Raw genomic sequence first — 27597 nt, 5'->3', positions numbered from 1 at the left:
ATATCAGGGGCCACCTGTATATAAATAATAGTAACAATAATTCAGAACTTAATAAACTTTAAGTTCCAAATTATTATTACTATATTTATATACTGCAAAAAACCCTCAAAGCGATTTATGTAGGAAAAAAATAATGCACAGTTAAGACACAGTATACCTTAGCTTTCCTAGCCCTGTTACTGATTTGTTATCTTTATTTTTTAATTAATAGGTATTCTTTGCTGAAGATGTAGGTTCGAACAAGGGTGCCATCATTGGACTAATGGTGGGAGGTGTTGTGATCGCAACAGTGATTGTCATTACTTTGGTGATGCTAAAAAAGAAACAATATACATCTATCCATCATGGGGTAGTGGAGGTAAGTAAAGAGAAATGCTGTTTCATGAATGGAGGCGATAGCTCTCCTTGGTACAGTTTTCTGTCAGTCTTTATGGCTTTTTAGTCATTTCAGTCAGTTAGCATACTTTCTTTATATTCAGTGAAAATCCGGTTTGCCAATTAAAATGCCATTTTTTAAAAAACAAATGTTGATGGAATATGACTTTGTCTGATCTTTAGAACCTGAAATGCTTTGGGCCCCAGGATATAGGAGAACCCTATGAGTCTGCCTACCTTATTGGGGGAGGCCCTACTTTGGGTCCCCTCACCTTCAGAGTTCAGACTGGATGAGCCCAGGGCAGGGGACCTCTCAGTAGTTGCACCTGGGTTATGGAACTTGCTTCCCTGGGAGCCATGCTTGAAGTAGTCTCTCTACACCTTCAGGAAGGTGGTAAAAACCACCTTGTTTTGCCAAGTCATTGAATTTGCTGGGTTTTAAATATGCACAATTCAAGAAGTTAACCTGTTGTAAGCAGAATCAGAAAATTTTGACTGATCCATACCAAGGCTACAAGGTGCTATAGATTTTCTCATTATGGGAAACATTAGGAGAGGCAGACTAGAAAGAGAACAGAAGATTGTCAATATAGAGTTGTAGAAGTAGCTGCTGAGCGCATCTTTATAACTGTTGTCTGTGGGGATTTGAGTATAGAGGGTGGAAGCTTAAAAGTTCCCCAAGGCCGTTATGGGCTTGATGAATTGAAATGACTGTTGCAGCTAGGCTTGAAACAGCTGAAAGAAATAATGTCACGATGACAAGAAGTTTATTTGTACTTGGCAGTGCTCTTTTAAAATAAAAAATTTCTTATCTTCCCAGCTGGGGGAGGGGAGTGGTCACATTGAGCCTTGCTTCATTGGTTTACAACAGAAGCATTTCAGGTACTTTCTTCATCATGATAAAGTTCCTGCTATTTTAACACTCAAAAAGAAACTACAAACACATCTCTTGATTAAACCTTTAAAAAAGTGACTCCAGTCAATAGTGATTAATCTACCTTGTCCTCTCGACTCCAATGGAGATATTACATCTAATGGAGATAATGTAAAATGTGTCCAAATTTTCTGTTTTGAGAACATAAAGAATAGTTTGGTCATAAAATGTTTGTTTAATTGTTTGAGAGAGGAAGGCAGTATTCCCTCTAATTATTATTATCAGTGAGCGGAAAAGAGTTTTGTTCTGGGTGGCAGTATAAAGGCAGTGTGCATACATAACTCTCTCACACACATGAAAATAATTTATGCAATTTGGTGGTCGGGGGCTACCAGGGGGAGGGGGCTGCCATGGCACGTTGAACATGTGCCTAGCAAAAGTGAGACTGCAGGAGGTATGTGCGAGGTTCCTCTCTAGCCGTTCACAGAAGATCTTTTGAGCCAGCAACAGAGCAATGGACATTGCCTAACTCTTTCCTAGCAGAAGCACAGTGTGAACAATAGTATTTGGCAGCCTTTGCAGCACCAAAAATATGAAACTATATCAGATGGGCTGAGGAATTAATGGCTGTCACACAATATATGAAGGAAGAGGGAGGCAAAAGGGAATTGGGGAAAGGGGAGAGAGAGAGGAGGAACACACAATTGGAAGGGAAGGGAAGAGGCTGTTGAGAGCATAGGAGGCAAAAGGGAAATGGGGAAAGGAGAGGGAGAGAAGGAACACATATATGGTGGTATAAGCCCATCTGCGTAGATAGCGCTAGGTTTTTTCAGTATGCTTCTTTATTTACAATGTACTGTGATGTTACAAATGGCTGGGAAATTAATCATTTTGTTTAAAACGGACTGCTTGCATATACTCAAGGCCACTATTCTTACATCATTTTCTTAAAAGGCTTTCTCCGGCTAGGAGTAGCTCTGCACATGCTCAAAAGCACTCTCCACTCAAGGTTATTTTTAAGGCGAAAGACTCAAAACACAGGAAGAGGGAACAGAGTCTGTACTCTGTATTTCCTGTGGGAGAAACTCTGACAGTGACAGGGGAAAATTCAGAGGAGAAGCTCTTTTGAGCCTTGCTCCTTCCCCTAACACCCAAGGTCACAGCAGCCACTTCCGATCTCCCCACGCCTCAGACCAGCCAAGCCAAGGGCAGAGTCCTTACCCGAGCATGCACCACCCCCATAGCCCTCCCCACCCCCCGCAGCTCTGCAAAACTGCTCACTAGCCCCAATGCACGTGCACAAGAAATGTCTCAGATGCAGAACCTAAACCAGGCAAAAGTCTAGAGTCAAATTAACTGCAGGCATTAATAACACCCAGGAGGTGTTATTAATGCCTGAAGATAATTTGACTCTAGACTTTTTATGTTTCTACGAGGAAGACAGAATGCCAAGTACTATGGTGGGTGGGAAAGACAGAGACGGAGGAGGGGGGTGAGTGGGAGAAGCAACTGGAGCCAGGCAAGGACCGGACGCCAGAGTCTGAGGCGATGGGGGAAAGGCGGAGCGGGGAGAGCAGCAGCCGCAGAGGAAGTGGCACTTTCTGGGAAGGCCAGGGCAAGTGAGCAGCTCTGAAAGATCGCTCTGTGGAGGGCTTGGAGAGTATGAGCGCCTGCACAACCACACACCTTAGAGGGAACAGTGGAGGAAGGGAAGAATATTCCTGGAAGAATATAAATTCAGTTACATAAGAGGTAATGAGATAAAAATATATCTTCTGTGCATCCTAAATTATTACTTAAAGTAATTTGCATTCTTATTTGCACAGCTGTTATTTCAGGGTGGTGTCCTCCACTTTTCTCTTAATGCTTTTTCATGTAGCTAATATGGATTTTAAAAAACTAAAATGAAAAGGCACTGCTGAGACCTTATTTCCGCATAGCAGAGGTGTTTTATCTAAAATCAAGACTTTTTACAGAGGATATAACTAGACATTACTCAATAATGTAATTGAACTAATTGAGTAGCATATTCCAAACATAAATATTTAACCATTAAATTATTTAGTCCTTCATGTACTCCACTGGAAATTGATGCAGATTTTGCTAGTGGCCCCTAGAACGGTTCATAACATGATTTGTATGGGCGGTCACCAGCAGATGGGGGGAGCAGGATCACACCTACTGGCTCCATTCTTTTTCCTCCATGTGTTCAATATAACTTGTGAAAAGACTTATACAAATACAAACTGTATGCTCTTACACGCAGTCAGATACCTTGTTTCTCTTGGATTGACCAGTATTTACCGTCTTTGGGTAGCTTGAAAAGAAACCGATTCATTTTCAGACACAGCACAGTAAAACATGTAGTGGGCCAATGTACACCTATCATTCATGTCTACCTATTATTTGGTTGAGCAGACTAAAACATTATTGTTCTGCTGGCAATGTGTTCAGCTAATGTTTGCTTCTAGTCTTGGTCTTACATTTCAGTCTGCTTTTGACCATGTTAACTTGCTTCTTCGACATGTTCTCTGTCTTCTACACAAATGGGCTATGCGCCTGCACAGAGACCTCGTCGGAATCTAAGAAGCTTGATTCTCCTGCTTTGGGCAGGAACCCTGCCCCCAGCCACTATATGAAGCTGTACCACTCCTCATTCCCTTAGTCTTTTTCATCCGTGCTTCAGTGAAGATCGTGGAGTTTGCAGCTCATCAATGAGTAGAATCAAGATATTCCCTTGTTGTTTTTCTTCCTTCTTATTTTGTTTTTTCTTATTGTTTTTCTAATTTCTTCGCGTGGCAGCGTTTTTAGTTCATTACAATTTCGTTTTGCAGGTTTTTTCGCTACTTTGGAGCTCCAATCCCAGCCGGGACGGAGCATGGTGGCCGGCCGGCCTTCAGTCTACATGCCGGGCACGATGAACTTTAAAAAATGCATTCACTGTGAATCTAAGATCCCTTCCCCTGATACTCATACCGAGTGTCTGTTGTGCCTGGGGGAATCCCACGTTATCAAAACCTGTCTTCATTGCCAGAAGTTCACGAAGCAGGCTCGCAAAAATAGGGCTTCTCACCTGTACTCAGCCTGTGAGATCTGGCTCTCCAATCATCGGAAGCCTTGTCCCTGAAGCAGTTGGCAAAGATGGCCTCATCAGGACAATTGGAGTGTGTGGTGTCTGCTCCTACAGAATCTGAAGTCCCGGCCTCGGTACTGGTATCGACGTCCTTGGCCACTATACCATCAACAGCTTCGAGTGAGCCCGCACGCTTGGAAGAGGATCCTCAGCATCCACAGTACCTAGGTCCTCTACAGATCTGTCTGGATCAGTACCAAAGTTGGAAAAGAAGAAGCTGAAGCTACATCGAGACTTGTTGGTGAGTTGTCATCTCCCTCCAATACCTAAAAAGAAGAAGGCGGAACAGGTTCCAGCAGCTGAGGCACCTGTTTCCAAGAAGGCTAAGGTGGTGTCGGATTGTATGGAGCATAAGTCATCAAAGCGCCCTAGCTCACAAGTGACGATGGAAGCCCTCGACATCACCAGCAATTGTAATAGGTCCAGTAGAGAGCCTTCAGTGGCAATGGAGGAACCGGGATATCCTTCTTTGGAAGAGGCGTAGTCCCTGACCAGGGCTGCAGCGGATGCCCCTTGGATGCCTATGCGATGGTCGCCCCATCGGGGGTTACAGGAGCTTGTTCCACTTAGAGACAGAATTACCCATTGGGGATCGGAGGAGCATTCCTCACCGTACAGACAGGAACGGTCCTGGGATTGCCGTGATCAAACTTACCAAGATCAATATCTAACATCAGAGTATCACTCCCACTTGAGCGCAGTTGACCCTTCATAGGGCACATGGCGCCGTGACTCTGAGTCGAGCATTCAGTACCAAGGGGGCTACCAATCTGAGTACTTTGACTATGCTCATCTGTGATATGGGTCCCGTTATTCAGAGGTTCCCACATATGAGAAGTCCTTGACGATGAAGGGTTGGCGAGAACTCCCCTTGCATTTGGAAGGGAGGCCACATTCCCGGTCACCTCAACGCTCCCTGAGACCGTATTGAGTGTCGCGAACCTCCCCCTTTTGCGCCAGTGATACTCCAAACCGCTTCGATGCCAAACACTCAAGATGACAACCCGGGCTCCCCCTCGGGATCGACACCCATATCACAAGACTCTTTGGATCCTCTAGAGCCTGATTATGTGAGCGATGATAGCTCACAGGCTTCGGAGGCGGTTTCTCTGGGATTGTCTCCACTCGATGTCCAGTCGGACTCAAAACCAATATCCCCGTCAGAAAACCTTAAACTGTATAATACGGTGTATGTGATGTGAATGGCTTCCACCCTGGGCGTGAACCTGGGTAATCAATAGAAAGGAGAGCTAGACCCGCTCTTCAGCCTCATCAATACCAAGGCCAAGGTACCAGCTGCTCTGCCCCTAAATTCAGCATTGCTGAAAGTCATAAAAGGTCATTGGAAGAAACCGACAATGCTCTCCCAGCCCAACAGACGTCTGGAAAGTTTCTATCAGGTGCAATTGGGTGAGGATATGTCCTTTTTGAAAAATCACCCCACCCCAAATTCAGTTGTCGTAGAGGCATCCCTGCAAAGAACCAGAGGCCATGGCCAGTCGGTGCCAAGTTATAAAGAGGGCAGAAAGTTGAACTCTTTTGGGAGGTGACTATACTCTGTCTCAGCACTACATCTAAGGGTGGCAAATTACCAAGCTTATAATGCCCGATATAATATTTTTTAATAGAAGAAAGTAAGCCAATTTCTGGACCTCCTCCCACAAGATAAGATCGATCCGGCCAAGTCATTTGCCAGAGAGGCCATTCAAGTGGCCAAACAAGAACTGCCTGCCATTCGGTGGAATGTGTGGCTAAGGTGATGGCCACGTCAGTGGTACTCAGAAGTCACGCATGGTTGCGGTCATTGGGTCTACACAATGAGGCACGATCTAGGATTGAGGACCTGCCCTTCGAAGGCTCTAGCCTATTTTCTGAGCCTATTTTCTGATATGCTACAAAAGGTGCAAAAGATTATGAGCCCAGCACACTCCATGTCTTACACTTCGCCTACTAGTAAACCACAGAGGACAGCCAAGTGGTCCCCCTACCGGTTGCGAAAGGCTCCTTCCCAGCAGCAGTCGCCTTCGGAATTGTCCTTTCGTGGCACTAAGTTCCAACCAAGATACAAGTCAGGAGGCCAGCCCAGTAAGTCAGATTTCCAAAAACAGCACCCGAGTATCCCCCAGAAGAAACAATGACTTGGAGAGCTACAGGACTCGCCTAGCTCTATTCTCGGCGAGCTGGGACAAAGTGACTACAGACTATTGGGTACTCACGATCATACGTCTGGGCTATGCCCTGGAGTTTTGCGGGACACGGCCGGTGTCTGGGGTTGTGGTGACTCCCTGCATCCCAGAGTTAGAGCAGGAGGTGACTGCCCTCCTGGAAAAGGACGCGATCAAGCGAGTCGTCAACCCAGACAGCCCCAGATTCTACTCCTGGTACTTTCTGGTACCAAAGCCAGATGGTGGCCAGCGCCCTATACTAGACCTCAGGGCTCTGAACAGACATTTGATGTACAAAAGGTTCTGGATGTTGTCGGTACCAACCATTATGTCCATCCTGTACAAAGGCATATGGATGGTATCGCTGGACTTCAAAGATGTGTACTACCATGTGTCAATCCGGCTGCAGCATTGACGTTTCCTGCGTTTTCAGATCAGGGGGATCCCCTATCAATTCAAGGACCTGCCGTTTGGCCTCACAACCTCACTGAGGGTCTTTATGAAATGTTTGGCCCCGGTGGTGGTGTTCCTGCAGGAGCAAGGCATGCAGGTACTGTCGTACCTGGACGATTGGCTGATCATAACCTGCACCATGCTGTTCTGGAAGCCCTCAAGATCGTAGTGGACACTCTGCAGAAGCTAGGTTTCCAGTTGGAACCCTCCCGTCGAATTCAGTTCATTGGGCTGATATTCGACAAGACCTTGGAGAAGGTCCTCCTTCCTATGGGCCGTATAATCGCTTTCCAGAAGTTGGCAACTGCCTTCCTAGCCGGTGGCCCACAAACCTTGCACTCTGTACAGTGCCTGTTGGGACATATGGCATCCAGTACATACATTCTGCCTCAAGCATGTCTGCGCATGCGCATCATTCAGAGGTGGTTTCTGGATGCGTTCAATCCCCTTCGGGATCTGGGCCGTCTTGAGCTCACACTCCCTCCTTGGGTGTAGGCAGTGGCTGAGTGGTGGATGGAGTTGAGGCACTTGGGTGTCGGTACTCCTTTCCAAGTCCCTCAAACCAGCTGGGGGGGTCATGACGGACACGTCAGAGCTCGGATGGGGAGCGCACCTGTATGGGCTTCGCCTGAGCCGGCATTGGTCTTCTGAGGAAAAAACCAAGCACATCAGTTATCTGGAGCTGTTGGCCATTTTCAACATTCTCAAACACTTTCTGCCCTTGATTGGGGGTCATTCGATGTTGATACAAACTGACAACACGACGGCAAAACTCTGCGTCAGTCGACAAGGCAGCATGTCCTCAAGGAGCCTGCTGTTTCTGACCTTGGATCTATGGCATTGGTGCATGGCACATGCAGTGTCACCCCAGGCAGTTCACATCCAGGGTGTGTTGAATGTCCAGGCGGACACTCTGAGCAGGATGACAGTGGTCTCACACGAGTGGGCACTGCATCAGGGTGTTCTAAGGGATGTTTGTGTGACATGGGGGGTCTGAACCTGTTTGCTTCTCAGGACAATGTGCAGTGTGCCTTCTACTATTCCAGGGTTGGGCAAGGCGAGGGTCCTCTGGGCGATGCCTTGGTCATGTCCTGGACAGGCCCTCTCCTGTATTTGTTCCCTCCATTTCCTCTCATTCCGAGGGTCCTGTGCAAACTGAGGGTGGATCGGGCCAGGGCAATCCTAATAGCCCCGTGGTGGCCCGGGAGCGCTTGGTTACCAACCCTGCTGCGCTTGGTGGTGGACTGGAGATGCCTGCCTGCCCTGCCAGACCTGTTGTCTCAGGAACAGGGACGGGTGCTACACCCAGACATTCAGTCCCTTCATCTGACTACATGACTGGTCCTGCCAACTTCCCGTTGAGACTTAAGGAAGTGTTGGTGGCTGCTAGAAAGCAGTCCACATGGAAGTAATATGATCACAAGTTGACTTGTTTCACTTCTTTCACTGCCCAACATGGGTTTGATGCATTTAATCCATCTGTAGAAGATGTATGTAACTATCTATTGCCCTTAAGGGACGGAATCTTCAAACCAGATTCCTTAAGGTGTATTTGGCTGCTATTGTGGCATGTTCCCCCTCTGACCAGGCCTCCAGGTTTAAAGACCCAGTAGTAAAGAGTTGCCTAAAGGGTTTAACGCACATGTTCCCAGACGATCCGGTTATGTCACTGGCTTGGGACCTGTCAGTAGTCTTGGCTGGTCTACTACGGCCGCCTTTTGAACCATTGGCTTAAATTGATCCCTGCCTTCTGACCTTGAAGGTCGCCTTTTTGGTGGCCATTACTTCGGCCAGGCGGGTGAGTGAGTTATGGGCCCTAAGGGCTGACCAGCCGTACCTTCAGTTTCATAAGGACAGGTAGTGCTCAGGACAGATGTCAAGTTCCTGCCCAAAGTGGTGTCCATGTTTCACCGTTCGTCCCCGCTCACTTCACGTTCATCTCCTGCTCTCTTTTTTTCCAAATCCTTCATCAGATGCGAAAAGGAGGTTGCACTGTTTAGATGTTCAAAGGGCATTGTCTTTATATGTTCAGAAGTCTGCTGAGTGTAGGAAATCTCCTTTGTTCTCTATGATGGGCCTTATAAAGGCCTACAGGTATCGGCCCAGTCCATGTCTAGGTGGATTTTTTCCACAATTGAGCTTTGTTATCAGTTGGCTCATAAACAGTTGCCTGCAACAGTTAAGGCGCACTCTGTTAGGTCCGTGGTGGCCTCTGTGACCTTTGATCGTGCAGTCCCATTGGATGCTATATGTCAGGAAGCTACTTGGGTTTCGCCCCATTCCTTTATTTGTCATTATGCAATTGATACCAGGGCACGGAATGATGCTGTATTTGGCAGGAGTGTCCTGCAATCCATTTTCAGTTGATGTACTTGTTTCTGAAATAAAAAGTTCTGGCGGATTATATTTGCTTCTGTTCTTCCCTTCTCCTTGGGTGCTAGCTTGTTATGCGCCCATTTGTGCAGAAGATAGAGACCACGTTAAAGAACTACAGGTTACTCATCGGTCACTTTGGTTCTTCTAGTGGTCTTCTGTACTTCTACATGCCGTCCCGTCCTCCCTGCAGGGTTCACTGAAGCTGGACTTTGTGACTGAGGGGATGAGTGGCATAGCCACATATAATTTGTTTGTTTATTTATTTCATTATATCCTGCTCTTCCTTCTCCTCCAAGGAGCCCAGAGTGGTGTACTACATACTTAGGTGACTGGCCCAGAGTCACCCAGCAAGTATCAAGGCTGAATGGGGATTTGAACTCGGTCTCCCCGGTCCTAGTCCAGCACTCTAACCACTACACCACGCTGGCTTTCTTGGATATAGCAGCTGGGGGCAGGGTTCCCACCCAAAACGAGAATCAAGCTTGTTAGATTCCAACGAGGTCTCTTCGCAGGCGCATAGTCCATTTGTGTCGAAGTACAGCTAACCACTAGAAGAACCAAAGTTACAGGTGAGTAACCTGTAGTTCAGGAGTTCTGTGTCTTTTGACTGATGTATATCTTCTGGATTAAAGTTTGTTCCATTTCTGAGGGGATGAGCAAAGTAAATGGGACATTGTGAGTTGCCCATATAGGAATCTGATCATGGTCTGTCTTTTGTCCCCATTAGGTGGATGCTGCAGTGACACCAGAGGAGCGCCACCTTTCCAAGATGCAACAAAATGGCTATGAAAATCCAACCTACAAATTCTTTGAACAGATGCAGAACTAGAACACCAGAGCAGCCTCATAGAGTTGGACAGCAAAATGATTGCTTCACTGCCCATTGGTGTTCCATTAAGAGATGTGGGAAAACAGAACAAAAACAAAACACTTTGTTTTATTATTTACTCATTATCGCCTTTTGACAGCTGTGCTGTAACACAAGTAGATGCCTGAACTTGAATTATAAAATCAGTAATGTATTCTCTCTTTACATTTCAGTCTTTACACTACATTATTAATGAATGTTTTTTGTGTACTGTAAAGTTTAGCTGTACTTAACTAGTGCATGAATAGATTATTTCCCAATTATTTATCATATAGCTCCTTTAGCCAGTTGTATATTATTCTTGTGATTTGTGATGAAAAAAAAAAGTCCTAATTGAAATATGCTTTAAGAATTGATGAGGGATGCTTTCTGTGTATGTGGGATTGAGCTGCTTCTCTTTGCTGAGTTTTCCTTTTTCTGATCACTATGCATTTTTTCGGTCAAGATGACTTTTTTTTAGAAAAGTATTCCAGATGAGTTGAGATTATTTTCCTCTGCAGTTGCATTTTATTGTACAGATTGTTGCTTCTGCTGTACTAGTGATGTAGAAATCATGGGAATACACGTTTGTTTTGTTGTGCCTGTTTTATGTGCACACCTTAGACATTAAGGGGATAAACCTTTTTTCCATGTATCTTTTCATCTTTTAAAAAAAAGAATCCCTGTTAATTGTGAGCACTTTTATAGGGGGGGAGGGGGAAAGTGCCTGCTGGTTGAAAACTTAACGGGGATCCTACAAACGTTTCTGCAGGATGATTGTACAGAATCATTGCTTATGAATTGATAGCTTTCTACACTGTGTTACATAAATAAATTACAAATAAAACCATTGGGCAAGAGTTTTATTTGGAGAATTAAGTATTTTGGAGGTGACTTTAATAGTCACCATCAAATGTTCACAGTTGGGGTTGGGTAGGGGTGTTTTTTTTTTCCCCTTAGAGAATAGAATTCCCACTTTGAATATAGTGGAACAAAATGACAGTGGGTGAGAGGGGTGTTTGCTTGGGCATGCCTTCCCTCTAAAATGTCTCTCTCTTTTTTCAGTTTGTATAATAGTGTTTTAATGTAAATAAATACATTCCTGGAGGAGTTCTATTGTAGTGCTGTGATTCTGTAACTGCTACCCTGAGATGCCTGCTTGATCAATTGTATATGTTGCTGCAAAAGTAAAACTCAGGTCTCTCCACTAAGCTTAAAAAGTGAAACGCTGTTCACCAAATAATGCTCTTCTACTAGCACTAGTTTAGCAGTTTTCTTACTGAAATTGGAAAAGTAGTTGTCTGCTTTGCTTTTCACCTCAACATGTATTGCATGCCATCCTAAAGGGCATTTGAGGAACAAGGCAGTTGATCAACAAGCTCTCCAGCTTCCAAACACTGATTATTGGGAAAGGGACTGTAGCAGCATGTGCAGTACTGGTGGGGGATAAAGAACTTGCAGTGAGATCTCCAGAAGCTCCCCTCCCAAGTGCTCAACTCCAAAGTCTTCCACTGGGCCAATCCAGCTATCTGCTTTTGGGATATGCAGTCTACATAGCCACTTGAAGCTTATCCTGATAGGCATGCCAAGAAACAATACTCTTGCTGTTGCCAGTCTCACACTGTCATATACATTCTCTATCCCCACCCCCATCCTTAGCTAAATATGGAATTGGTACAGAACCTGGACTTCTGAAAATCCATTTTTATTCTTTAAAAGGGGGGTGGAGGTGGGGGTTGAAAATGCCTGGACAGTGATTACTGAATGTATAGGACCCAAGTCCCCATCACTACAGGCACTTGGGAATTTTCTTATGTTGGATTAGGATATACCATCCAATTTAACATGTTCCTAAGGTTTCTGTCTTACCTGAGTATCCCCTTCTACTTTGAAATGGGCTTAAGATGTGGGTTCTCTTCTAGATTCATCTATCTAGCAGATGAAGTGTCATATTCAACTCCATATTGTTCTTCTCCATATATCTTAAGGATACTTATTTCCACATAGCTATTGAATGATGACCTAATCAGTCCTTTCACTTCAAAATGTCTCAAAATTTTACATTTCTAGTGTCAGATAATGAAGTCATGGGGAAAAAACATTTTTTCCCATTCCCACCCCTGGAAATTTTGGGGAAAACTGAAAAATATGCAAAAAAAATTCCTAGCACCTTTTACAGGTCTAAAATCACATTGTTTCTTTAGGAGCATTTATTATGTATAACTTGTTTTGCGCATAACATGGATCATGTTTGGTATATTACATTAAGAAGTACTTTTTCACCATCTGAAGTTTCTGCTTCTTCTGATCCTTCATTTTTATCATCTTAATGACTTATGAAAACTGAATTGCCTATATTGAGACAATCCTCTCTACCTTTTCACATGTTCCCTTATTTCTTGATCTGGTATATTTCCAAACGTAGACCAGTTTCACATGCTGTAGAACATGGAGGAATCTGGAGAAAGAAAGCAAGAAGCTTGGGAGAGTAAATGCCAGAACACCTTTCCTTATTTGAATATATTTGAACATCTTTTCATAAATATTGTATTCATAATTTAAAAATAAAATATTTTTTAAAGGGGGGGGGGCACAAAAAAAGTCCTTTGGGGAAAAGTAGAGAAAAACTTCTTTTCCTAATGTTTCTGGGTTTTTCCTGAGCCTTCACATCTCTAAGACCAGTACTACCAGTGCTATTGGTCTTGCTGTTCAAACACTCCATAGCACCAAGAGTTTTCACAAAGTTTTGATCAATTGTAGTTGCATTTTCCCATCAGAGAGGCCTATTGAAAGTGTTATATAAATATGTATAATATTTATCTGTCATACATTGACTATTGGCTACTTTTATAGAAGGGTTCATAACGCATTGTACAAAAAAGTATTTCACCCTCTCCCTTCTGACCACTCTGAACATCAGTGTGGACAAACCATTTGAAACTAATACAACACATTCATTTTATTTGGTCCACTTTTGGCTCTTTCCATCACTATGTTTTTCTCCCTCAAAACCAATAATCTACAGTCATAGCTCTAACATAAGGATTCTTTGATCCAATGCTTCCTTAGATTCCTGGCTTTTACCATCTTTGCGGTAAAGTGCCTATCTCGAGCAGATAGCGAAGATTCTCTTTTTCAGTTCTGACTGCATTGGGACTAAACTCCAAACAGCTAGATGTTCTTTCAGAAATCTTCATTTTGCTGCAATAGTAGACTGCCCGCCCAGCCTAATTTATGGAGTACACTTAAGGTTTCAAGTTCCCAGTGTTCATGTCACAACTGATGTATTCCTGAAGCCTATATAGTCCATGCTGGATGGACTGCTCAAGAAGTGGGAGCACATACCTGTTCCCAGGAATTCTCTCTTCTGAAAGCCAGGACTATTCAGGAAATAACATTTAGCATCTCTGTAAGCTCTCTGTGAACAAGTAATGAGTATTTATTATTATAATTATTATTTTACATTTATATCCCGCTCTTCCTCCAAGGAGCTCAGAGCGGTGCACTACATACTTAAGTTTCTCTTTCACAACAACCCTGTGAAATAGGTTAGGCTGAGAGAGAAGTGACTGGCCCAGAATCACCCAGCTAGCATCATGGCTGAATGGGGATTTGAACTCGGGTCTCCCCGGTCCTAGTCCAGCACTCTAACCACTGCACCACACTGGCTTCCAGAACCTGTGCATGTATAGCAGAAATTTTGGGGAATGCTGGTTGGTCAATCATTTCCCCAGTAGCTTTCATTTGCAGATGTAAAAGGATGGAGGATGCCTTGAGCTGAACCCAGTAAGTTGCTCACAAAATAAATCTGTCCTATTGGCAGGTTTGCACTTTATTCTGAACATGGTGGGTGTCCTGGATAGGCTTTGCTTTTCAACGCCAAGTACAAAAGATTCTGCTGAGATATTAAATGCAATTCCCATGTGCTTCCCCTGCTTCTGATCAAGGGCAGTTCTGCGGGCGGAGGGAGAAGCACCCCCCCCAACAAGTAGTTTGTCTCCCATCTCCCTCCTCCATTTCTGCTTCAGAAATCTAATATTGGGACACAGCTTGCTCCATAAATGCATTTTGCCCCTTATATGCCCCCCCTCAATTTTTCTTGTGCCACTATTACTTTCTATTATGCCTCAAATACTTCACAAACTAGCAGTCAACAGAGGAACATAATCCAAGATGTCAGAAACAGAGCAAGGTAATATTTTGAGAAGAGGTGAATGTACCATGTTCCTACATAAGGTAAGCTAGTAGAAAGCTTAAAAGAAACACGGTGGAACAGTAAGAACCAGTGGGACACTGTTATCCCTGAATATAAACTCTATAGGAGGACAGGGAGGGGTGGCTTGGAGGTGGAGTAGCACTGTATGTTAAAGAAGAGATAGAATCTAACAAGCTAGAAAATCTAGAAGGACCAGAGTCCTCCACAGAAACCCTGTGGGTGACAATACAAGGCCTGAAAGGAAATGTGCTACTGGGGACGTGCTATCACCCTCTGGATCAAAATGCTGACAGTGACTGGGAGTTGCAGGGAGAAATCGGGGAGGCTTCAAGGAGACACAGGGCAGTAATAATGGGTGACTTCAATTACCCACACATAGACTGGGTAAATTCACAGGTAATGACAAAGAGGTCACATTTCTAAATATGCTGAATGACTGTGCCCTAGAACAGCTGGTCTTGGAACCAACCAGAGAGAAGGTGACCTTGGACTTAATCCTGAATAGCACCCAGGGTCTGGTGTGTGATGTCAGTGTCATCAACCCTTTAGGGAACAGTGACCATAGTGCGATCAAATTCAGCATATATTATGCAGAGAGAGAATCACCAAGGAAGTCTAACACAGACACTTTGAATAACAGAAGAGGAAACTTCTCCAAAATGTGTATGGTGAAAAAGAAAGCTGAAAGGGAAAATCAGGAGAGTCACTTTGCTCCAGAATGCATGGAGTTTACTCAAAGCCACAATACTAGAAGCCCAGTTAGAATGTGTACCCAAAAGGAGGAAAGGTAACACTAAGTCCAGAAGGATGCCAGTATGGCTAACAGGTAATGTCAAGCAAGCCATTAAAGAGAAGAAGACTTCCAGAATTGGAAGGCCTGTCCAAATGAAGAGAACAGAATGGAACACAAACTTTGGCAAAAGAAATGCAAGGTGACAATAACGGAGGCGAAAAGAGAGTTTGAGGAACATTTAGCTAAAAGCATCAAGGGGAATAATAAAAACTTCTTTAAATACATCAGATGCAGGAAATCACAGAACAGGGTTTTAAGAAGGGTTTGGATAACTTCATGGATGAGAGGTCTATCAATGGCTACTAGCTGGAGGGCTATAGGCCACCTCCAGCCTCGAAGGCAGGATGCCTCTGAGTACCAGTTGTGGGGAGTAACAGCAGGAGCGAGGGCATGCTCTCAGTTCCTGCCTGTAGGCTTCCGGCAGCATCTGTGGACTACTGTGTGAAACAGGATGCTGGACTAGATGGGCCTTGGGCCTGATCCGGCAGGGCTGTTCTTATGTTGTTATCTTTTTTGTTGCACTAGTGCAGCGTTAGCCTGGATGTCAGCCAGCGTTTTAGTGGTTCTATGATGCGGAGGCAGTGAACTTATCAGCCTTCTGTTCCAATCCACCTTCTTTTGAGGTACACAGGAATAAGGTGCTACTCCAGTCTTGCACTGTACTTCTCCCCAAGGTAGTTTGAGTTTCCTTTGAACCAGACTATAAACACTTGTGTGTTTGTGTTTTTCTGGAGTCAAGGATTATATAGAGTGTACCTTATACACCTGAACTGTCCAGATTACTATCTTGGCAGAACTGTAGATTAAGATTTTCCAGCAAATAACAGTTCATGTGTTATCTCAGTTTTCAAAAACAAATGAGTTTGTTCCCAGTAGTTGTCATGTGACTTCTATTTTGGCTATTATTGTTTCTACCACTTGGCAAAGAAACCTCATCACTATAAATAATAATTATACAAGGGTATGCACTGCCTCATCCTTCTTTTTCTGAGATGTTCCCTTGATTGCATCGTGCAAAGATGCTACGTAGACTCTCCATCTACATTTAAATCACAGGCTGAGTGCTAGATAAAATATCTGTGTTGATGCTGCATTGAACTGAGTGGTCCTACAGAGTCTGCTTCATTGATAGCACCAGCACCTGCTCCCAGGAATGCTAGCTGATCAGTTATCAGTCATTCAGCTGTGGGACTGCACAAGACCCCAAGGAAGAAAGGTTCTTCCTTAGAAGTTTCACCTGTAACTTGTGTTCTTTTGGCTGGTCATTTGTGCAGTTACACAACCTGCTCCATGTGCACATGGGCAGATTCTAACTACATGCAGGAATGCTAGTACTTTACTTTGTGCTTTAGAAGTTTCCAAAAGTCCTCTGTGAATGCAAATTCCCGTTGCAAAATGGCACAAATGGAGCACAAGAAGAACACCAGTTACAGGTAAGCACCTATCTTTATTCAAAGCATAGACTTCTTATTGCTTGGCATAGCACACACACACACACCCCACACACACACATATTAAGTATACAACCCTGTGTATAAGACATCAGTACTTTCTTGCTATCAACGCAGTATATTTCAAGAACCAGCAGGGGAAAGATGCAATTTTATTGAATTAATTTATGTGAAGTAAGGTCTCACTGCCTCCCTGCCCCCCCCCCCCCCCGCATTTAGAGAGGGGTAATGGGGCCAGAACCAATCTCCCTATTACCACAAACAATTGCTCAGCAGTCCAACTGAATCTGAAATGGTTTTGAAATGTCAGTATTCAAAAACAATTGCTTCCTCCCTGCTTATTTTTCCTTAAGTCCAATCTCAGTGCAGGCCATCATTAACATTTGCATGTATTTATATGAAAATAATACAAGCACATATGCAACAGTGCTTTAGTTCTTTAGAGAGGTGGCAATCTTCGTCATAAACTTCTGATACTACTTATCAGTGTTGGAGATGGACTTCCAGTGCATCGACCTTTAGCACCAACTGTCCTAATGACCACTAGGGGCATTGGGAGTAGAGACAGTGAGTCAGGGTCTCCCTATCTGTCCCTACTCTATGACCCCTGGACTGACTCTGCAGCACTTCCTGTGCTGAGTCACAATTCTTCCTTTCCTCCTAGAGAGCAGACAGAAACCTCTCTCTCTCCTTACCTATCCATTATGTAGTCCTTTAGATTAGATATAGGTCTTTCCTACCTAAATGTGTTTAACCAATAAACATTTAGTATTCAGTTATACAAGGATCTCCATGTGTTTTCTCTTAATAGCTGCAATAATTAAACCATCCTCTGCTACCCACTCTGTAACTGGAGTGTGTGTGTTCATTCCTTAATGCTCTGCTGTTTTTACCTACCGTATTGCGGTAAAATCAACAATCTCTAACAATCAGAAGTATCAAAATAAGTCAAGGAGTAACAATCCATCTCTGCAACTGTAGACAAAAATCAGTGGCATTGGAAAAGCAGTGCGAGAGAGATCCGCATCAAAGCCGAAGGAAAGAGGCAATACGGAAGAACTGTGAAAACGTCCCTCTTCAGTTTCTTGGACAATTGGATGCCATTTTAGTCTCAGTGGTTGCCAGCAGTCATAAGTACTCTCAACACTGTAGCTTATCCTTTCGTCCTGAGGTCTGACTCCCATCACACAGTACTTAGTTGCCTAGTAACACTAGTAAGAGGACTGCAGCTATAATGTCCAAGTTTTTTCTGCTGTCAAAGGTAGCAGAAAAGAACATCTTGGTGGAGAGGGGAATTATTTTATCATTCATTTACTGAAATGTTTAATGTCAAGAGGAATATTGTCTCTGATCAGAGTTTATCAGATACACTTTTTATATTTTATTTTCTCAGTCAGTTTCTAAGTTGCCCTTCAGCACAAGGTTCTTAAGGCAGATTAAGAATATAAACAAAGCCCCTAACAATTAAGAATATAAACAAAACACCTAACACTTTCATAAGCCAACACAAAGTCACAGAAAACCCACCAAAGCCATAGAATCAACATGAAAATCAGCTACAGAGGATGATAGAATGCCTGGGCAAATCAGAGCCTTTGCCTAATGCTAAAAAGACATCAAAGTACTTGGTGCCGGTCCACATTATTAATTAATTAATTAATTAATTAAGAAGACCAAAATAATCCCAGTAGTAATTGGCGCCCTAGGTGCAATTCCAAACCATCTTGAAGAGCACCTCAACATCATAGGGGCCACAGTAATCACCATCAGCCAACTACAAAAAACAACTTTACTGGGAACAGCCTATATTTTGCGGCGATATCTATAACAACAATAATATTGGTAATAAAATTCAGCCATCCCAGGTCCTTGAGAAGGACTCGATGTCTGGATTAAATAAACCAGTCAATAACACCTGTCTGACTGTGTAAACCAGAAATAATAATAAAGAATTAATTAATATTTTGATTCACTAACCACCTAAAGGCAGATAGTAGGAAGACCTCTAGTGCTAAATGAAAGGTTTGGGCAGGCTCGTATGGAAGAAGGCTATCCTTGTCCCAGGACAATTGTTTTATTGATGCTGATCATAAAGGAGAATATAGAGCAAGTATGTGCAAACCTTACATTTATAGTACATGCTAACTAAGCAGAGAGGCGCCTTTAAAAGTGGTGATAATTTAGGGAAAAAGCAACTGTCACCATCCAACCCCAGTACAGCATCCCTCCAGTGGCTGTTGCTGGTGGCAACCTTGTATTTCCTCTTAGATGGTTAAAGTCCCTTCAGGCATGGGAAACTATGTTCTTTATTTTATTTTATTTTATTTCCTGTGTAAACCGCTTCACTAACTTTGTTGAAAAGAGGTATATAAATATTCACCATCATGATAGTTGTAGTATAAAGTCTTATAACTTGTTTGGTGTGTGGGCAATGAAGATCATCTCCAAGAACAGCTTTCTGAACGGAGTTGGCATCCTTCAGGAGCACTGGGAAAAAGATGCCAAAGCAAGCTGGTGAAAGGACATAGCTTCTCAGTAGCTGCAATATCTGAGTCACAAATGGGCACTAAATGGGCTGTGCTCTCTGGCTATGGCCCAAGGCAATCAGCTTGGCGGTCAACAACTCATGAAGCCAATAAAGAGCCACACTCCTTAGTCCAAAGCAGCAGTCAGACTTGAGGTTTTCGTGATTCCTTAGGAAGAAATGTTGGCCCATTTAAAAACTAACCTGGAGCATTTACGACAGCAGGCTTTACTGCAAGCTTGAAGTTGCCCCCTCAAACCAATGCAGTTTTTTTTTTTACCCTGGGTATAGATCAGACTACATTCTATTGCACAATGAAAAGCCCAAATAGCTCACAAGAACTTCAGGGTAAATCTGGCCAATAAGTGAATGCATACCTCCATTCTGGAGGAGATGCGAGCTGAAAGCCCTGTGTGAAGAACGCCCTGGTGGTAATGGCTTGTCTAACATAGTATCACAGACATACATGGCAGATAAGCTGCATTCAATAAATAAACATTTCAAGGGTAATATGCTGTTTTACAATAAGAGTCAGACTCTTTTTGCTCTTCAGACTGCTTCTGCAAAATTCTAGATTATTATTGTCATGAGACTTCAGCTCTAATTGTTTGATTTTAACAGATGGGATACTGTACACTGGTTTATGTCGTTGCTCTCCAAAAAGAAAGCTTGCTTTTATATTCTGGGTTTTATTCAGTGCACTTTGGTCTTTTAAAGTATGGTTTGCATTTCAATCTGAATGCAAGAGAATAGAATAAATATTGGCCAAAATCAAAATACAAATTAAGTAGCTTTAAAAAAAATGGCTTGCAGGTCTCTCTCTGCAGCAATCTTTCTCTGGTTCACACATTTTGATCTGCAGTCAAATCTCCCCCCTCCCCCTCAGCACACACATGTGGATGGTCAGCTCCAACGGGCCAAATACTTGCAACAAAGCTGCTCAGCGCCCACTTTTCAGAAAATAAGCCATGAGCCTTGTCCCAAAGTGCATCTGCCCGTGAGGAAGTTGCCCAGTTTGCCAGCCTTCACAGCTCCTTGGATGGCTTTCTCAAGGCTAAGTCTGCTTGTAGGTGATCCATTCAGTCTGCTACTTCTCTTGGCAAGGGAGGAGGCTTTCCCAAGAGAATCCTGTCATGATGGAGCCATCTAGTCTGCTGTTCTCATATTATAGGATTACTGTCTGGCATAAGGGGTCTTTCTTTTAAATGAGAGATCTAGCAGTATTTATGCTTACAGCATCCTCTGTAATCCACAGTAATGTTGGAGAATATGCTTTAGCACCATCTACTGGTATATGTGTATGGGATATAAAGGCATGATCAGCCTTTATATCTCATGATCACATGATGAGGATGGGGGGGGCTTACCTGTACTTACCTTTCTCACAGATGATCTCCTTGCCCACCTAGCTGTGCAGCTCAGCCATGCACATGAGCGGTGCTCCTGGGAGCCACACAGCTTGCCAGAGGCCAGGACAATGTGTCCCAGTCACCGAGCATAGTGCATTGGGAGTTTCCCCGATCAGATGGGTGCTCTAGCTGCCCGTCTCTGTGTCTGCTGAGCAAATACACAATGCCAGCGCCGGGGTTGAGGGTGTGCTCATGCCTAGGCAAAAAGCAGGGTTAGTCTGGGCGGGAGCGATCCTGGTACTCCACACGAGCAGCCTAACCCAGGCTGGGCTGCCCTAACCTGGGTTAGGTTGCTTGCGTGAACAGCCTTACAGATTTGTATTGAATTTACTACAGCAGCAGGGGTTCCCAACCTTGTGTGCCCAGATGTTACTGGATTACAGCTCCCATAATCCCCAGTCCCAATAGTCAAAGGCTCCTGGGGGTGACAGTCCAAGAACATCTGGGCACCTAAGGTTGGAAACCCCCCATCCTATTGTATTCTATTATAGCTTATTGGATATGGGTTAGTTTAACTGCTTGTTTTCATTAAAGGACGTGAAAGGAGGGCCCCTTTTCATTTGTACATATGTGTAGTAGCTGCAACCCAGAGTTGAATGAAGGAGCGCTGGTCTTACAGTAGTAAGCATGACTTGTCCCCTTAGCTAAGTAGGGTTCACCTTGGTTGCATTCTGGGGAAAGCAGAAGGTTTCAAGTTCCCTCCCTGGCTTCTCCAAGATAGGACTGAGAGAGATTCCTGCCTGCCAGCTTGGAGAAGCCGCTGCCAGTCTGTGAAGACAATACTGAGCTAGATAGACCAATGGTCTGAGTCACTATATGTCAGCTTCCTATGTTCTTAATACAAGAATGAGTCCAGGTCCCCAAAGATAAACAGAGTGTCAGTGGCATTTTCGAGCACTCAATGGACCTTATGCATGCACAGCCGTGGGTGCTGAAACAAATCCTGAAGCACACATTTGAGCATAAGGCTCCAGTACCAGACCATGACATGTTACTGTCTGAAGTGGAGCATCCAATGACACTATCTCCTTTCCTTTTTAAATAGCTCCCCCTTCCTTCCCCTTTCTATTAGGGTGGGAAGAGGGAAAGCGGTGTGGTGCCATTCACCTTCCTTCCTCTCTGCAGACAGCCCATGCGGGAGAGGGATGCTGGGTGGGTGGCCGTGTTGCTTTCCCTGTAAGGCTCAAGGGAAGCAGTCTGCTCCATTGTAGAGCCAGCTCCTGGTTCCTTCCTCATCCAGCTAGAGACACATGTGAAAAGAATAGGCTTCTGCACAAGTAGGCTTCTAAATTGCTCAGAGCAGGTATGTCTGCAGGGAACTGGTTTAAATGCAGGTACTTTGACTCTAAGACTGCACTCCTGTCCATCTGGAGAGGTAAAAGGGATGAGGGAACCACCAGAGTGGCCGGCCCTCCTGAATGATTTGGCCCAGGGTTCTTTTCTGTTGTATCATACTTTGGGGAGAAGCAGAGGAATATCTAGGGAAAATAGCGCCTAGGGCAAGCACTGAAATTGCGCCCCCTGTCCAAACATCTGACACCCATCTTTCAGATAACTTTACCATAATATCTGCTGAAAAATACAAGTCAAGTTCGTTAATCTTTTAATATTTCAAAAACTATTTAGCAGTGGATGTAGACAGACCAAAACATGCTGGAAAACTACAAATTTCAGTATGCTGGGGCTCATGAAATACCCAAATACTATGTGGAGGTGTACTTGGAAAACTAAACAGAAGTTCCTTTCTGATTCTCTACTATGCATTGTAGCATCACTATTACATAAGTTTTAAAAATAAATAGAGAATTTGGCTTTTCCCAGATACTCTGAAAATAATTAAAGGATATACAGAGTAAACTGTGTCACTGCTTGGAATATATTCTAGTATTTCAGAAAGATAGTTAAAATGAGAGAAAGAGAGCAAGAAACTCCCAGTGGCCTTAATACTAAGGATTTCACACTGATTCAAAGACAAACTCACCATTAATAGCCATATTATTAAGACATCACATTGAACTCAATTATCACAAGAAAGCAAAGTCAGAGCAAATGAATACAATCTTAGCTCATAAGCTTCAGCTCGGTATTCACAAGCCCTGATTCTATGTACATAGTGGCAAACTGAATATGTGTACAGTGACTTATATTATATTATATTTTTTAACCTGTAGCCCCTTTGGGGAGCTTCCTAATGGCTGGAGGGGGGTCTGCAATGGTTCCCCCTCCCCCTGCTGGCCTCTTAATTCACCACCACAGCCCGTCCCAGGCTGATTTTTGGGCCTGTTTGGGCCTGCAAAGATTGGCGTGGTGGAGGCTGCCACGCATTTTGGAGGCTGCCATGCATGCTCAAATGGCCTCTGCGAGGCCTGGCAAGGCCTAGGGCCACACAGGGACCATTTGAGCATGTGCGGTGGCCATTTTTAAAAATATATTTTTTAAAAAAATGGCCGCACAAAACAAAATGGCCACTGTGCATGCTCAAATGGCCTCTGCGAGACCTGACATGGCCTAGGGCCTTGCAGAGGCCATTTGAGCATGCACGGTGGCCATTTTGTTTTCGGTGGCCATTTAAAAAAAATCATTTTTAAAAATGGCACCCCCTTCAAGTAACGCCCGGGGCACGTGCCCTGCTGCCCTACCCTACCCTAGATACGCCCCGGGGAGAAGCTTACCCCGCACTACCAGTTTGCTACTAAATTTCCAGATGAGAAGCCGGCAAAGTATTTTTTACAGCCATGTCTCCTTATCTTAATCATCTTTTCAGGATGTCCATTTTTGGGGGGGGGGGGGGTTTGAAATATTATTTCCATTAGTTATAGAGAACCACTGCCATCAACCAGCTTGGTCTGATCTCTCTCTCTCTCTCATTCACAACCAACCAACCACGGTGCTCTGTTGTTCTTTCTCTGTTTTACAGGAACCCTTAATTCAAAGGGGGACAAATATGGAGTGGGGAGAAACTCTGGCAGTTACTGCAGCTACTGCAGCAGCCGAAGAGTCTCACTATCATAAAAATGGGCATCAGGTCAAAGTCAGCACAAAGGCTGGGAGGGAGCCACATTTGGGCCCCCATCAAGTTCAAAGGGAACCACATTGTCATCACAACTGGTTGCATATCTGCATGAGCTTATGAATCAGGCTAATGTCTCTCTCTTCCCCTCATATCAGTTAAACTGATCACTGTTTTCAAAACATAGAATATGAGGCCTAAGGGAAGTTTGGAATTAACAAGATCCTTAGGGAGGGAATGAAGCAAGTAACCCACCCACCCCCTGTGGCAGTTTAATCATAAAATGTTTCAAGCATGTTTCATTAACTTCATTAGACTATAACCACCAACTTAGGCAACCTCTACCACCCCATTCTCCTTTAATCCCCCTGCCCCCAAAGCAAGATTAATGTTTGTCCATTTGGATCCTCAGGTTGTTGGGCATGTCACACGTGTTTGAATATTAAGTTTTATAATAATATATATAATTAATATTAATTAATAATATATTATTATTAATATTAATATTATTAACCCCTGCTAACTGGGCAAAGAGGCACCTTTTAACATGGTGATTCTCTTTATTTAGTGGGGGGAGAGTAACTGGCCCTATCCACCCCCAGCACATTACTTCCCATGACTGTTGCTGGTGTCTATCTTATGTTTCGTTTTAGAATGTGAGCCCTTTGGGGACAGGGAGCCATTTTATTTATTTATTATTTCTCTGTGTAAACCGCCTTGAGCTGTTTTTGGAAGGGTGGTATAGAAATTGAAATAATAATAATAATAATAATAATAATAATAATAATAATAATAATAATAATAATAAAGTGCATGGCTTTGATTTTCCTCCTGGAAAATCTATATTGGTGCATGCTCTGTTCAGGCTCTGTGCTGCTTCAGAGAGATGGGTTATCATTGTCTTTTTCACAGCAAGTAGATCCCATGCAGTGAAACTACCCCAGTGCCTTCCTGTTTGTTCACAGATTTCAATGTCTTCACAACTGCCACAGCAAAAACATTAGGAAGAAAGTGGGACCCCACGTACAAATTATAGGTTACTTGTTTAACTCTTATATAGTGGCTCACATACCATGCAATGTCCCGCATTTTGCACACCATGAACAGTGGTGTGTCATCTACACAGAGGCGCTCTTACCTCTGGACTTCTGGGCCAAAGTCCAGGGCCTTCAAATTCTCTTTAGTCTGTCCAGGGTGATGTGGTTGCCATGCTGCCATCCCACACTACACCAGGCAGCTGAGTATGACTGTGACTTGCGCTAGGTAGCCAAGTTTGCTTTAGAGACAAAGGGGGGAGTGGGGAAAGAAATGTTGAGCAGCTGCATGGCCATTATTTCCAATTGCCATGTGATCACGCGAATCCCTCACACAATTTAGCATTTGCAAAAGTGTGTTCCACGCAACTTGCATATGGACGACACAGCAATGCTCATGAAAATATCTGTAGGGCACAGTGCAGTATGAGAAACAACAATGTTATTTCAGAGCTTGCTTCATCAAGGAGCAAAATAGTCTCACTCTCACCAAATAACTCACTCTCATAATAAATAACTTCTTCTCACAGGAGGTGTTTCTCTAACAACTAGGACTGTCTTCAACTAGGACTGAGGACCTTTTGGCAAATGAAGACTCTGAAACTCAAGTGGGGGAGTGGCAACCAGGAGAACAGGGTATAGAAATGAGGAAACAGAACAAAAACTAAAAGGGATCTTGCAAGAAGAAGGAGCTGCAGGTCATTATGAGGCACGTTTGTTCTACAACTTGACTTTAAATCTTCATCCAGTCTACTTTCAAAAGCCTGAAACATGCTTTCAGCTATTTTCAGTAAACGGAAATTAAAAGAGCCATTTCATTAAATAAATCAGTTTTTCTCAGAGAGGAGACAGCGTTTACCAGGAGCTCTCCTGCTTAGCCGCTCAACAGCAGCAAAATGCTTCTGTTCAGGCAAATCGCTTTCAAAACGTAAACAGCAGGGGGAGCAGTCTTGCTTGGAAACACATTTCAGAGATTCACCGTGACCCCGTTGCAGGGTGTAATCTGGAAAGCGGCCAGGTGTTTGCAACTAATTACCAGAAATAATTAGATGTGTTTAGGAAGAAAACACTTTATCAGAATAGCTCCAGATAAAGTCCAGGATCATAACGGTAAAAATGGCTTCCTTTTTGCAAACCTATCAAAAGTATGATAAACCCTGTTTTCCAAATACAGTTGGTTGGTTGCTTTTCTTGGGAGAATGTAAATGGCTGTAAATGGCTAAAGGGACAGTATACCTTCCCGCTGATAAGAGTGATAGACAAGCAGAACTTTGTGTAATTGCACCATCCTTTGAAGACATCTCAACCCCCCAAAATAGTCCAGTGTCCCGTCCCCCACCCTACACTGCTTGGCCAGCAGAGGAAAGCTGTGGCAGACTCACCAGTTACATTGATGAGGATTTCTTTGTAAACTATCTGAATATATTAGCTTAATTAGTCTAGCACTACAAACTGTGTTTGTGTGGGTTAATTACTGCCCTCTTTTGCCAGCCCCTTACACTGATAATAAAGGATGAAGTTTGGATCTTGACTTGGTCTGGGTTCATGAAGTGCATCTTCACTTGCTTTTGCTCTCTCTCATCCATCAAGACCCATCTCTCCAGAAATTTCCAAAACAGTCGTGCAGGTCACATTCCAGTCTCTTCTGGGCTAGTACAAATTCGCCATAAGCCTTCCTTTCTGTTAAATGTCTCCTCAAGGTTGGAAATCTCTGCCTTAATGTCTTGGCATACATCAGTCCCAGAGAGAAATGAGTACTGAAACCCCTTTTGATTTCTTAGAACTAATTATGGTAACCCAGAGGGATATTCAGTGAGGTGCACTCAGTGCATGGCCTCGGGACGAATCTACTTCACTGGGTTCTTGCTGACACACTGTGCAACATTACATGTACCGTGCAATGTAAGTCTGCACAGTGCGCAAGAGCGCCGTTGTGCTAATCACAAAAATGGTGCAAATGCAGTTGCACAATTGATGGCCATTATTTCCCATGGTAATCAATCATGCAACCAAGTTTAGTTAGCGCAATACTACTCCTGCACAAATGCACAAATGTAATGTTGCACAGTATGTCAGCTGGAGATCGTAAGCTGTTTTGAGAATGTATTTGTAGGCTTGCCTAAACTAAACTACACTAACACACATGTTCCTCTTTAAAGCTTCATCTATCCCCCCACCCCCTTACAAATATCAGAGACATAAGTTTTGGGTGGTAGATAAATATGTTTAAATACATAAATAAAATTGGAAGTGGACAGGTCTAGGGCTCAGGGATGGGGGCGGGGGGCAGAAATTAAACTGAGGAACTAGCTCCTCTTCCTCATGCTGTTCTATCCAAAAAGAGAGAGCTAGGAATCTCTAGTATTTCTGTAAAAGAACAACTTAAAAAACACACACACAAAAACACTTGATCCATTTTCTACTTGTGTTTGAAGGATCCCTGCTTCATTTTTATATAACGCCATGCTATGTTTAATGAAATCCAATACACAGATTAGTTTTAAAGAAGAATAAGCTCATGTAGATTTCACAATGGCCAAGTTATGGCTTCTGCAGTTCTACAAACTGCTACTTATTCTCAAGATTTATATTGGGCCCCCTAGGGTTTAATGATATGACAATGTATGTACTGTTATCCATCAAAGATAAGCTGGTTTAATATTCATCTTAAGTCTTGTGTTTTGACAGTCTCTATACCATTTCCACCACCTTTTTATAAGTAGTGTGGCTTCAGCTACAGCTTCAGCAGAGGTGGATAACAATCCTTTGTCCTTTGCCAGTAACAAGCGACTCAGGAGTCCTATTCACATGTTATGTTCAACACTGATACAAGTAAATAAGTGTACACAGGAACAGTTATTCACATCTACAGGTTTTGTTGAATGCAGGTACAGCAATGCAATTCCTACCTGTAGCATGCATTTGAAGGGCCTGTGT

At 43.5% G+C, this 27597-nt stretch overlaps 1 protein-coding gene across 4 annotated transcripts in view; it reads left to right on the top strand.

The window, feature by feature from the left end:
• APP (amyloid beta precursor protein) overlaps positions 1–11333 on the top strand; it is a 286207-nt gene extending 274874 nt beyond the window's left edge. For all 4 annotated transcript variants that reach the window (XM_053307486.1, XM_053307485.1, XM_053307488.1 and 1 more), the window contains 2 exons: positions 212–358; positions 10104–11333. In XM_053307486.1, the coding sequence (XP_053163461.1) occupies positions 212–358; positions 10104–10205 (249 nt within the window). In that variant the 3' untranslated portion in view covers positions 10206–11333. The remainder of the gene's footprint in view (positions 1–211; positions 359–10103) is intronic.
• Positions 11334–27597: the final 16264 nt, after the last annotated feature.

Source organism: Hemicordylus capensis, chromosome 3 (assembly GCF_027244095.1).
Source record: "Hemicordylus capensis ecotype Gifberg chromosome 3, rHemCap1.1.pri, whole genome shotgun sequence".
Taxonomy (NCBI): domain Eukaryota; kingdom Metazoa; phylum Chordata; class Lepidosauria; order Squamata; family Cordylidae; genus Hemicordylus; species Hemicordylus capensis.
Note: the sequence above shows the minus strand (reverse complement) of the source record. Positions and strands in the feature narration are given on the sequence as shown.